The sequence below is a fragment of the Amblyomma mixtum genome, chromosome 10 (assembly GCF_055824585.1).
Source record: "Amblyomma mixtum isolate Tamu chromosome 10, ASM5582458v1, whole genome shotgun sequence".
NCBI classification, from domain to species: domain Eukaryota; kingdom Metazoa; phylum Arthropoda; class Arachnida; order Ixodida; family Ixodidae; genus Amblyomma; species Amblyomma mixtum.
In genome coordinates, this window is record NC_143021.1 from 36,492,056 (window position 1) to 36,503,635 (window position 11,580).

General features: G+C 38.6%; 1 protein-coding gene across 1 annotated transcript in view; it reads left to right on the forward strand.

Annotated features, from left to right (window-relative positions):
- The window catches only part of LOC149325587 (uncharacterized), a 41,580-nt gene extending 32,673 nt beyond the window's left edge, over positions 1 to 8,907 (forward strand). Inside the window, exon 8 of the mRNA XM_089564343.1 lies at positions 8,902 to 8,907. Coding sequence (XP_089420469.1) covers positions 8,902 to 8,907 — 6 coding nt within the window. The remainder of the gene's footprint in view (positions 1 to 8,901) is intronic.
- The last annotated feature ends 2,673 nt before the right edge of the window (positions 8,908 to 11,580 follow it).

The window sequence follows — 11,580 nt, forward strand, 5'->3', positions numbered from 1 at the left end:
TTTTGGAGTTTCGGAGTTTTGGAGTTTTTGATTTTTGGACTTTCGGGGTTTCGGAGTTTTGGAGTTTTCGAGTTTTCGAGTTTCGCAGTTTTGGAGTTTCGGAGTTTTGGAGTTTTGGAGTTTTGGAGTTTCGGAGTTTTGGAGGTTCAGGGTTGTCGAGTTTCGGAATTTTTTAGTTTTGGAGTTCCGGAGTTTTGGAGTTTTGGAGTTTTGGAGGTATGGATTTTTGGAGATTCAAAATTTTGGAGTTCCAGAATTTTGTAGTTTTGGAGTTTTGGAGTTTCCGAGTTTCGGAGTTTTGGAGTTTCGGAGTTTTTTAGTTTGGGAGTTGCGCCGTATGGAGAATCGGGGTTGTGGAGTTCCGGAATTTTTGGAGTTTCGGATTTTTGAATTTTCAGAGTTTCGGATTTTTGGAGTTTTAGAGTTTCGGACTATTCCAGTTTCGGAGTTTTGGAAATTCGGGGTTATGGAGTTTCCGAATTCTGTAGTTTTGGAATTTTGGAGGTATTGATTGTTGGAGTTTCGGAGTTTTGGAGTTTCGGAGTTTCGGAGTTTCGGAGTTCCGGAGTTACGGAGTTTCGGAGTTTTGGAGTTCCGGAGTTTCGGAGTTTCGGAGTTTTGGAGTTTTGCAGTTTCGGAGTTTTGGAGTTTTGGAGTTTCGGAATTTCGAAGTTTTGGAGTTTCGGAGTTTTTGAGGTTCAGGGTGTTGGAGTTTCGGAATTTGAGTTTTGGAGTTTCGGATTTTTGGATTTTTGGAGATTCAGGGTTTTGTTCCAGAATTTTGCAGTTTTGGAGTTTTGGAGTTTCGGAGCTTTGGAGTTTCGGAGTTTCAAGTTTTGTAGTTTTGGAGGTTCAGAGTTTTTGAGTTTCAGAGTTTTGGAGTTTCGGAGTTTTGGAGTTCTGGAGTTTCGGATTTGTGGAGTTTTGGAGTTTTTAAGTTTTCGATTTTTAGAGTTTTGGATTTTTGGAGTTTTGGATTTTTAAAGCATTGGAGTTTTGGTGTTTTGGATATTTGGAGGTTTTGAGTTTGGAGGGGTTGTGGAGTTTTGGAGTTTTGGAGGTTCGGAGTTTTGGAGTTTCCGAGTTTCGGAATTTTGGAGTTTTGGATTTTTGGAGTTTTGGATTTTTGGAGTCTTGGATATTTGGAGTTTTGGACTTTCGGAGTTTCGGATTATTTCACTTTTGGAGTTTTAGAGCTTTGGAGTTTCGGATTTTTGCACTTTTGGAGTTTTGGAGTTTCGGATTTTTGTATTTTTGGAGTTTTGGTGGTATGGATTTTTGGAGATTTGGGGTTTTGTTGTTCCAATATTTTGTAGTTTTGGAGTTTTCGAGTTTTGTATTTTTGGAGTTTTGGATTTTTGAAGTCTTGGATTTTTGGAGTATTGGACTTTCGGAGTTTCGGATTATTGGACTTTTGGAGTTTTAGAGCTTTGGAGTTTTGGATTTTTAGAGTTTTGGAGGTATGGATTTTTGGAGATTTGGGGTTTTGTTGTTCCAAAATTTTGTACTTTTGGTGTTTTGGAGTTTTAGAATTTTGGATTTTGGAGGTATGGATTTTTGGAGTTTCGGAGTTTTGGAGATTCGGGGTTGTGGAGCTTTGGAGATTTTGGAGGTTCGGAGTTTTGGAGTTTCCGAGTTTCGGAATTTTGGAGTTTTGGATTTTTGCAGTTTTGGAGTTTTGGAGTTTTGGATTTTTGGAGTTTTGGATTTTTGGAGTTTTCGATTTTTGGAGTTTTGGACTTTCGGAGTTTCGGATTATTGGACTTTTGGAGTTTTAGAGCTTTGGAGTTTTGGAGTTCCAGGTTTTCGGAGTTTCGGAGTTTTGGAGTTTCGGAATTATGGAGTTTTGGAGTTTCGAATTTTAAGTTTTGGATTTTTGGAGTTTTGTATTGTTTGAGTTTTGGACTTTCGGAGTTTCGGATTATTGGACATTTGGAGTTTTAGAGCTTTGGAGTTTTGGAGTTCTGGATTTTTGGAGTTTCGGAGTTTTGGAGTTTTGGAGTTTTGGAGTTTTGGAGTTTCAGAGTTTTGGAGATTCGGGGTTGCAGAGTTTCGGAGTTTGTGAGTTTCGGAGTTTTGGAGTTTCAGAGTTTTGGAGTTTCGGAGTTTTGGAGTGTCGGATTTGTGGAGTTTTCAATTTTTGGAGTTTTGGATTTTTGGAGTTTTGGATTTTGAAAGCATTGGAGTTTTGGTGTTTTGGATTTTTGGAGGTTTTGAGTTATGAGGGGTTGTGGAGTTTTGAAGTTTTGGAGGTTCGGAGTTTTGGAGTTTCCGAGTTTTGGAGTGTCCGAGTTTCGGAATTTTGGAGTTTTGGATTTTTGGAGTTTTGGAGTTTTGGAGTTTTAGAGCTTTGGAGATTTTGGAGGTTCGGAGTTTTGGAGTTTTGGAGTTTCGGAGTTTTGGAGTTTTGCAGTTTCGGAGTTTTGGAGTTTTGGAGTTTCGAATTTTAAGTTTTGGATTTTTGGAGTTTTGGATGTTTGGAGTTTTGGACTTTCGGAGTTTCGGATTATTAGACGTCTGGAGTTTTAGAGCTTTGGAGTTTTGGAGTTTTGGAGTTCTGGATTTTCGGAGTTTCGGAGTTTTGGAGTTTCGGAGTTTTGGAGATTCGGAGTTGTGGAGCTTCGGAGATTTTGGAGGTTCGGAGTTTTGGAGTTTCCGAGTTTCGGAATTTTGGAGTTTCGGACTATTGCAGTTTCGGAGTTTTGGAAATTCGGGGTTTTGGAGTTTCCGAATTCTGTAGTTTTGGAGTTTTGGAGGTATTGATTGTTGGAGTTTCGGAGTTTCGGAGTTCCGGAGTTTCGGAGTTTCGGAGTTTTGGAGTTTTGCAGTTTCGGAGTTTTAAGGTTTTGGAGTTTCGGAGTTTTGGAGGTTCAGGGTTGTGGAGTTTCGGAATTTGAGTTTTGGAGTTTCGGATTTTTGGATTTTTAGAGATTCAGGGTTTTGTTGTTCCAGAATTTTGCAGTTTTGGAGTTTTGGAGTTTCGGAGTTTTGGAGTTTCGGAGTTTCAAGTTTTGTAGTTTTGGGGGTTCAGAGTTTTGGAGTTTCGCAGTTTTGCAGATTCGTGGTTGTGGAGTTTCGGAATTTTGGAGTTTCAGTTTTTTGCAGTTGTGGAGTTTTCTAGTTTTGGATTTAAGGAGTTTCGGATTTTTGGAGTTTTGGAGTTTTAGAGCTTTGGAGTTTTGGAGTTCCAGAAATTCGGAGTTTCGGAGTGTTGGAGTTTTGGAGTTTCGGAGTTTTGGATTTTTGGAGTTTAGGATTTTCGGAGTTTCGGATTATTGGAGTTTTGGAGTTTTAGAGTTTCCGAGTTTCGGAGTTTTGGAGTTTTGGAGTTGCGGAGTTTTTGAGTTTTAGAGTTGCGCCGTTTTGGAGATTCGGAGTTGTGGAGTTTCGGAATTTTGGAGCTCCGGATTTTTGCAGTTTTGGAGTTCTAGAGCTTTGGAGTTTTGGAGTTCCACATTTTTGTGGTTTCGGAGTTTCGAACTTTTGGAGTTTTGGAGGTTCGGAGTTTTGGAGTTTTGCAGTTTTGCAGTTTTGCAGTTTTCTAGTTTTGGATTTGTGGAGTTTTGGAGATTTGGGGTTGTGGAGTTTCGGAATTTCGGATTTTCGGAGTTTCGGAGTTTTGACTTTTTGGAGTTTTGAATTTTCAGAGTTTCGGAGTTTAGGAGTTTTCGAGTTTCGGAGTTTTGGAGTTTCCGAGTGTTGGAGATTCGGGGTTTGGGAGTTTTCGAAGTTTGGAGGTTCGGAGTTTTGGTTTTTTGGAGTTTTTGAGTTTCGGAGTTCTGGATTTTTGCACTTTTGGAGTTTTGGAGTTTTGGAGTTTTGGATTTTTGGAGTTTTGGAGGTATGGATTTTTGGAGATTCGGGGTTTTGTTGTTCCAGAATTTTGTATTTTTGTAGTTTTGGAGTTCTAGAATTTTGGATTTTGGAGGTATGGATTTTTGGAGTTTCGGAGTTTTGGAGATTCGGAGTTGTGGAGCTTTGGAGATTTTGGAGGCTCGGAGTTTCGGAGTTTCCGAGTTTCGGAATTTTGGAGTTTTGGATTTTTGCAGTTTTGGAGTTTTCGAGTTTTCGATTTTTGGACTTTTGGAGCTTTAGAGCTTTGGAGTTTTGGAGTTTCAGTTTTGGAGATTCCGGGTTGCGGAGTTTCGGAATTTGTGAGTTTCGGAGTTTTGGAGTTTCAGAGTTTTGTAGTTTCGGAGTTTTGGAGTTTTGGAGTTTTTAAGTTTTCGATTTTTGGAGTTTTGGATTTTTGGAGTTTTGGATTGTTTGAGTTTTGGACTTTCGGAGTTTCGGATTATTGGACATTTGTAGTTTTACAGCTTTGGAGTTTTGGAGTTCTGGATTTTTGGAGTTTCGGAGATTTGGAGTTTCAGAGTTTTGGAGATTCGGGGTTGCAGAGTTTCGGAGTTTGTGAGTTTCGGAGTTTTGGAGTTTCAGAGTTTTGGAGGTTCGGAGTTTTGGAGTTTCCGAGTTTTGGAGTTTCCGAGTTTCGGAATTTTGGAGTTTTGGATTTTTGGAGTTTTGGAGTTTTAGAGCTTTGGAGTTTCGGAGTTTTGGAGTTTTGCAGTTTCGGAGTTTTGGAGTTTTGGAGTTTCGAATTTTAAGTTTTGGATTTTTGGAGTTTTGGATGTTTGGAGTTTTGGACTTTCGGAATTTCGGATTATTGGACGTCTGGAGTTCTAGAGTTTCGGAGCTTCGGAGTTTAGGAGTTTTGGAGTTTTGGAGTTTTGGATTTTTGGAGTTTTGGAGTTTTGGAGTTTTGGATTTTTGCACTTTTGGAGTTTTGGAGTTTCGGAGTTTTGGATTTTTGAGTTTTGGAGGTATGGATTTTTGGAGATTCGGGGTTTTGTTGTTCCAGAATTTTGTAGTTTTGTAGTTTTAGAAGTTCGGATTTTGGAGGTATGGAATTTTGGAGTTTTCGGAGTTTTGGAGATTCGGTGTTGTGGAGTTTTGAAGATTTTGGAGGTTCGGAGTTTTGGAGTTTCCGAGTTTTGGAGTTTCCGAGTTTCGGAATTTTGGAGTTTTGGATTTTTGCAGTTTTGGAGTTTTCGAGTTTTGGATTTTTGGAGTTTTGGACTTTTGGAGTCTTGGATTTTTGGAGTTTTGGACTTTCGGAGTTTCGGATTATTGGACTTTTGGAGTTTTAGAGCTTTGGAGTTTTGGATTTTTGCACTTTTGGAGTTTTGGAGTTTCGGAGTTTTGGATTTTTGGAGTTTTGGAGGTATGGATTTTTGGAGATTTGGGGTTTTGTTGTTCCAATATGTTGTAGTTTTGGAGTTTTGGAGTTTTAGAATTTTGGATTTTGGAGGTATGGATTTTTTGAGTTTCAGAGTTTTGGAGATTTGGGGTTGTGGAGCTTTGGAGATTTTGTAGGTTCAGAGTTTTGGAGTTTCCGAGTTTCGGAATTTTGGAGTTTTGGATTTTTGCAGTTTTGGAGTTTTCGAGTTTTGGATTTTTGGAGTTTTGGAATTTTGGAGTTTTGGATTTTTGGAGTTTTGGACTTTCGGAGTTTCGGATTATTGGACTTTTGGAGTTTTAGAGCTTTGGAGTTTTGGAGTTCCAGATTTTCGGAGTTTCGGAGTTTTGGAGTTTCCAATTTTAAGTTTTAGAGCTTTGGAGTTTCGGAGTTTTGGAGATTCAGTGTTGTGAGTTTAAGTATTTTGGAGTTTCATAGTTTTGGAGTTTCGGAATTTTGTAGTTTTGGAGTTTCGGAGTTTTGGAGTTTCGGATTTTCGTAATTTCGGTGTTTCAGAGTTTTGGAGTTTTGGAGTTTTTGAGTTTTGGATTTTGCACTTTTGGAGTTTTGGATTTTTGGAGTTTTGGAGATTTGGGGTTTTGTTCCAGAATTTTGTAGTTTTGGAGTTTCGGAGTTTCGGAGTTTCGGAGTTTTTGAGTTTTGGACTTTCGGAGTTTCGGAGTTTTGGAGTTTTGGAGTTTTCGAGTTTCGGAGTTTTGGAGTTTTGGAGTTTTGGAGTTTCGGATTTCCGGAGTTTCGGAGTTTTGGAGTTTCGGAGTTTTAGAGGTTCAGGGTTGTGGAGTTTCGGAATTTTTGTGTTTTGGAGTTTCGGAATTTATGAGTTTTGGAGTTTCGGATTTTTGGATTTTTGGAGATTCGGGGTTTTGTTGTTCCAGAATTTTGTAGTTTTGTAGTTTTGGAGTTTTAGAATTTTGGATTTTGGAGGTATGGATTTTTGGAGTTTCGCAGTTTTGGAGATTCGGGGTTGTGGAGTTCTGGATTTTTGGAGTTTCGGAGTTTTGGAGTTTCAGAGTTTTGGAGATTCAGAGTTGCGGAGTTTCGGAATTTGTGAGTTTCGGAGTTTTGGAGTTTCAGAGTTTTGGAGTTTTGGAGTTTTGGAGTTTCGGATTTGTGGAGTTTTGGAGTTTTTAAGTTTTCGATTTTTGGAGTTTTGGATTTTTGGAGTTTTGGATTTTTAAAGCATTGGAGTTTTGGTGTTTTGGATTTTTGGAGGTTTTGAGTTTTGAGGGGTTGTGGAGTTTTGGAGGTTCGGAGTTTTGGAGTTTCTGAGTTTTGTGGTTTCCGAGTTTCGGAATTTTGGAGTTTTGGATTTTTGGAGTTTTGGAGTTTTGGAGTTCCGGATTTTCGGAGTTTCGGAGTTTTGGAGTTTCGGAATTTTGGAGTTTCGGAGTTTTGGAGTTTTGCAGTTTCGGAGTTTTGGAGTTTTGGAGTTTCGAATTTTAAGTTTTGGATTTTTGGAGTTTTGGATGTTTGGAGTTTTGGACTTTCGGAGTTTCGGATTATTGGACGTCTGGAGTTTTAGAGCTTTGGAGTTTTGGAGTTCTGCTTTTTCGGAGTTTCGGAGTTTTGGAGTTTCCGAGTTTCGGAATTTTGGAGTTTTGGATTTTTGCAGTTTTGGAGTTTCGTAATTTTGTAGTTTTGGAGTTTTGGAGTTTCAGAGTTTTGGAGTTTTGGTGTTTTGGATTTTCGGAGTTTCGGAGTTTTGGAGCTTTGGAGTTTTGGATTTTTGGAGTTTCGGAGTTTTTGAGTTTTGGAGTTTTGTATTTTTGCACTTTTGGAGTTTTGGAGTTTCGAAGTTTTGGATTTTTGGAGTTTTGGATATTTGGAGTTTTGGACTTTCGGAGTTTCGGGTTATTGGACGTCTGGAGTTTTAGAGCTTTGGAGTTTTGGAGTTTTGGAGTTCTGGATTTTCGGAGTTTCGGAGTTTTGGAGTTTCTGAGTTTCGGAATATTGGAGTTTTGGATTTTTGCAGTTTTGGAGTTTCGTAATTTTGTAGTTTTGGAGTTTTGGAGTTTCAGAGTTTTGGAGTTTTGGTGTTTCGGAGTTTCGGAGCTTCGGAGTTTAGGAGTTTTGGAGTTTTGGATTTTTGGAGTTTTGGAGTTTTGGATTTTTGCACTTTTGGAGTTTTGGAGTTTCGGAGTTTTGGATTTTTGGAGTTTTGGAGGTATGGATTTTTGGAGATTCGGGGTTTTGTTGTTCCAGAATTTGGTAGTTTTGTAGTTTTGGAGTTTTAGAAGTTTGGATTTTGGAGTTATGGAATTTTGGAGTTTTCGGAGTTTTGGAGATTCGGTGTTGTGGAGTTTTGGAGATTTTGGAGGTTCGGAGTTTTGGAGTTTCCGAGTTTTGGAGTTTCCGAGTTTCGGAATTTTGGAGTTTTGGATTTTTGCAGTTTTGAAGTTTTCGAGTTTTGGATTTTACGAGTTTTGGATTTTTGGAATTTTGGATTTTTGGAGTTTTGGACTTTCGGAGTTTCGGATTATTGGACTTTTGGAGTTTTAGAGCTTTGGAGTTTTGGAGTTCCAGATTTTCGGAGTTTCGGAGTTTTGGAGTTTCGGAATTTTGTAGTTTTGGAGTTTCGAATTTTAAGTTTTAGAGCTTTGGAGTTCCGGAGTTTTGGAGATTCAGTGTTGTGAGTTTAAGTATTTTGGAGTTTCATAGTTTTGGAGTTTCGGAATATTGTAGTTTTGGAGTTTCGGAGTTTTGGAGTTTCGGATTTTCGTAATTTCGGTGTTTCAGAGTTTTGGAGTTTTGGAGTTTTTGAGTTTTGGATTTTGCACTTTTGGAGTTTTGGATTTTTGGAGTTTTGGAGATTAGGGGTTTTGTTCCAGAATTTTGTAGTTTTGGAGTTTTGGAGTTTTAGAATTTTGGATTTTGGAGGTATGGATTTTTGGAGTTTTGGAGATTCGGGGTTTCGGAGTTTTCATGTTTTGGAGCTTCGGATTTTTCGAGTTTTTGAGTTTTTAAGTTTTCGATTTTTGGAGTTTTGGATATTTGGAGCATTGGAGTTTTTGTGTTTTGGATTTTTGGAGCTTTGGATTTTCGGAGTTGCGGATTATTGGAGTTTCGGAGTTTCGGAGTTTCGGAGTTTTTGAGTTTTCGAGTTTCGGAGTTTTGGAGTTTTGGAGTTTTGGAGTTTCGGATTTCCGGAGTTTCGGAGTTTTGGAGTTTCGGAGTTTTAGAGGTTCAGGGTTGTGGAGTTTCGGAATTTTTGTGTTTTGGAGTTTCGGAATTTATGAGTTTTGGAGATTCAGATTTTTGGATTTTTGGAGATTCGGGGTTTTGTTGTTCCAGAATTTTGTAGTTTTGTAGTTTTGGAGTTTTAGAATTTTGGATTTTGGAGGTATGGATTTTTGGAGTTTCGCAGTTTTGGAGATTCGGGGTTGTGGAGTTCTGGATTTTTGGAGTTTCGGAGTTTTGGAGTTTCAGAGTTTTGGAGATTCGGAGTTGCGGAGTTTCGGAATTTGTGAGTTTCGGAGTTTTGGAGTTTCAGAGTTTTGGAGTTTCGGAGTTTTGGAGTTTTGGAGTTTCGGATTTGTGGAGTTTTGGAGTTTTTAAGTTTTCGATTTTTGGAGTTTTGGATTTTTGGAGTTTTGGATTTTTAAAGCATTGGAGTTTTGGTGTTTTGGATTTTTGGACGTTTTGAGCTTTGAGGGGTTGTGGAGTTTTGGAGGTTCGGAGTTTTGGAGTTTCCGAGTTTTGTGGTTTCCGAGTTTCGGAATTTTGGAGTTTTGGATTTTTGGTGTTTTGGAGTTTTGGAGTTCCGGATTTTCGGAGTTTCGGAGTTTTGGAGTTTCGGAGTTTCGGATTATTGGACGTCTGGAGTTTTAGAGCTTTGGAGTTTTGGAGTTCTGGATTTTCGGAGTTTCGGAGTTTCGGAGTTTTGGAGTTTCCGAGTTTCGGAATTTTGGAGTTTTGGATTTTTGCAGTTTTGGAGTTTCGTAATTTTGTAGTTTTGGAGTTTTGGAGTTTTGGAGTTTTGGAGTTTCAGAGTTTTGGAGTTTTGGTGTTTTGGATTTTCGGAGTTTCGGAGTTTTGGAGCTTTGGAGTTTTGGATTTTTGGAGTTTTGGAGGTATGGATTTTTGGAGTTTTGGCGTTTTGTTGTTCCAAAATTTTGTAGTTTTGGATTTTTGTAGATTTAGAATTTTGGATTTTGGAGGTATGGATTTTTGGAGTTTCGGAGTTTTGGAGATTCGGAGTTGTGGAGCTTTGGAGATTTTGGAGGTTCGGAGTTTTGGAGTTTCTGACTTTCGGAATTTTGGAGTTTTGGATTTTTGGAGTTTTGGAGTTTTCGAGTTTTCGATTTTTGGACTTTTGGAGCTTTAGAGCTTTGGAGTTTTGGAGTTCTGGATTTTTGAGTTTCGGAGTTTTGGAGTTTCAGTTTTGGAGATTCCGGGTTGCGGAGTTTCGGAATTTGTGAGTTTCGGAGTTTTGGAGTTTCAGAGTTTTGTAGTTTCGGAGTTTTGGAGTTTTGGAGTTTTTAAGTTTTCGATTTTTGGAGTTTTGGATTTTTGGAGTTTTGGATTTTTAAAGCATTGGAGTTTTGGTGTTTTGGATTTTTGGAGGTTTTGAGTTTGGAGGGGTTGTGGAGTTTTGGAGTTTTGGAGGTTCGGAGTTTTGGAGTTTCCGAGTTTCGGAATTTTGGAGTTTTGGATTTTTGGAGTTTTGGATTTTTGGAGTTTTGGATTGTTTGAGTTTTGGACTTTCGAAATTCGGATTATTGGACATTTGGAGTTTTACAGCTTTGGAATTTTGGAGTTCTGGATTTTTGGAGTTTCGGAGTTTTGGAGTTTCAGAGTTTTGGAGATTCGGGGTTGCGGAGTTTCGGAGTTTGTGAGTTTCGGAGTTTTGGAGTTTCAGAGTTTCGGAGTTTTGGAGTTTTGGAGTTTCGGATTTGTGGAGTTTTCAATTTTTGGAGTTTTGGATTTTTGGAGTTTTGGATTTTTAAAGCATTGGAGTTTTGGTGTTTTGGATTTTTGGAGGTTTTGAGTTTTGAGGGGTTGTGGAGTTTTGGAGTTTTGGAGGTTCGGAGTTTTGGAGTTTCCGAGTTTTGGAGTTTCCGAGTTTCGGAATTTTGGAGTTTTGGATTTTTGGAGTTTTGGAGTTTTGGAGTTTTAGAGCTTTGGAGTTTCGGAGTTTTGGAGTTTCGGAATTTTGGAGTTTCGGAGTTTTGGAGTTTTGCAGTTTCGGAGTTTTGGAGTTTTGGAGTTTCGAATTTTAAGTTTTGGATTTTTGGAGTTTTGGATGTTTGGAGTTTTGGACTTTCGGAGTTTCGGATTATTAGACGTCTGGAGTTTTAGAGCTTTGGAGTTTTGGAGTTTTGGAGTTCTGGATTTTCGGAGTTTCGGAGTTTTGGAGTTTCGGAGTTTTGGAGATTCGGAGTTGTGGAGCTTCGGAGATTTTGGAGGTTCGGAATTTTGGAGTTTTGGATTTTTGCAGTTTTGGAGTTTTATAGCTTTGGAGTTTTGGAGTTCCAGATTTTCGGAGTTTCGGAGTTTTGGAGTTTCGGAATTTTGGAGTTTTGGAGTTTCGAATTTTAAGTTTTGGATTTTTGGAGTTTTGGATTGTTTGAGTTTTGGACTTTCGGAGTTTCGGATTATTGGACATTTGGAGTTTTACAGCTTTGGAATTTTGGAGTTCTGGATTTTTGGAGTTTCGGAGTTTTGGAGTTTCAGAGTTTTGGAGATTCGGGGTTGCAGAGTTTCGGAGTTTGTGAGTTTCGGAGTTTTGGAGTTTCAGAGTTTTGGAGTTTCGGAGTTTTGGTGTTTCGGATTTGTGGAGTTTTCAATTTTTGGAGTTTTGGATTTTTGGAGTTTTGGATTTTTAAAGCATTGGAGTTTTGGTGTTTTGGATTTTTGGAGGTTTTGAGTTTTGAGGGGTTGCGGAGTTTTGGAGTTTTGGAGGTTCGGAGTTTTGGAGTTTCCGAGTTTTGGAGTTTCCGAGTTTCGGAATTTTGGAGTTTTGGATTTTTGGAGTTTTGGAGTTTTGGAGTTTTAGAGCTTTGGAGTTTCGGAGTTTTGGAGTTTTGCAGCTTCGGAGTTTTGGAGTTTTGGAGTTTCGAATTTTAAGTTTTGGATTTTTGGAGTTTTGGATGTTTGGAGTTTTGGACTTTCGGAGTTTTGGATTATTGGACGTCTGGAGTTTTAGAGCTTTGGAGTTTTGGAGTTTTGGAGTTCTGGATTTTCGGAGTTTCGGAGTTTCCGAGTTCCGGAATTTTGGAGTTTTGGATTTTTGCAGTTTTGGAGTTTTCGAGTTTTGGATTTTTGGAGTTTTGGAGTTTTCGAGTTTTCGATTTTTGGACTTTTGGAGCTTTAGAGCTTTGGAG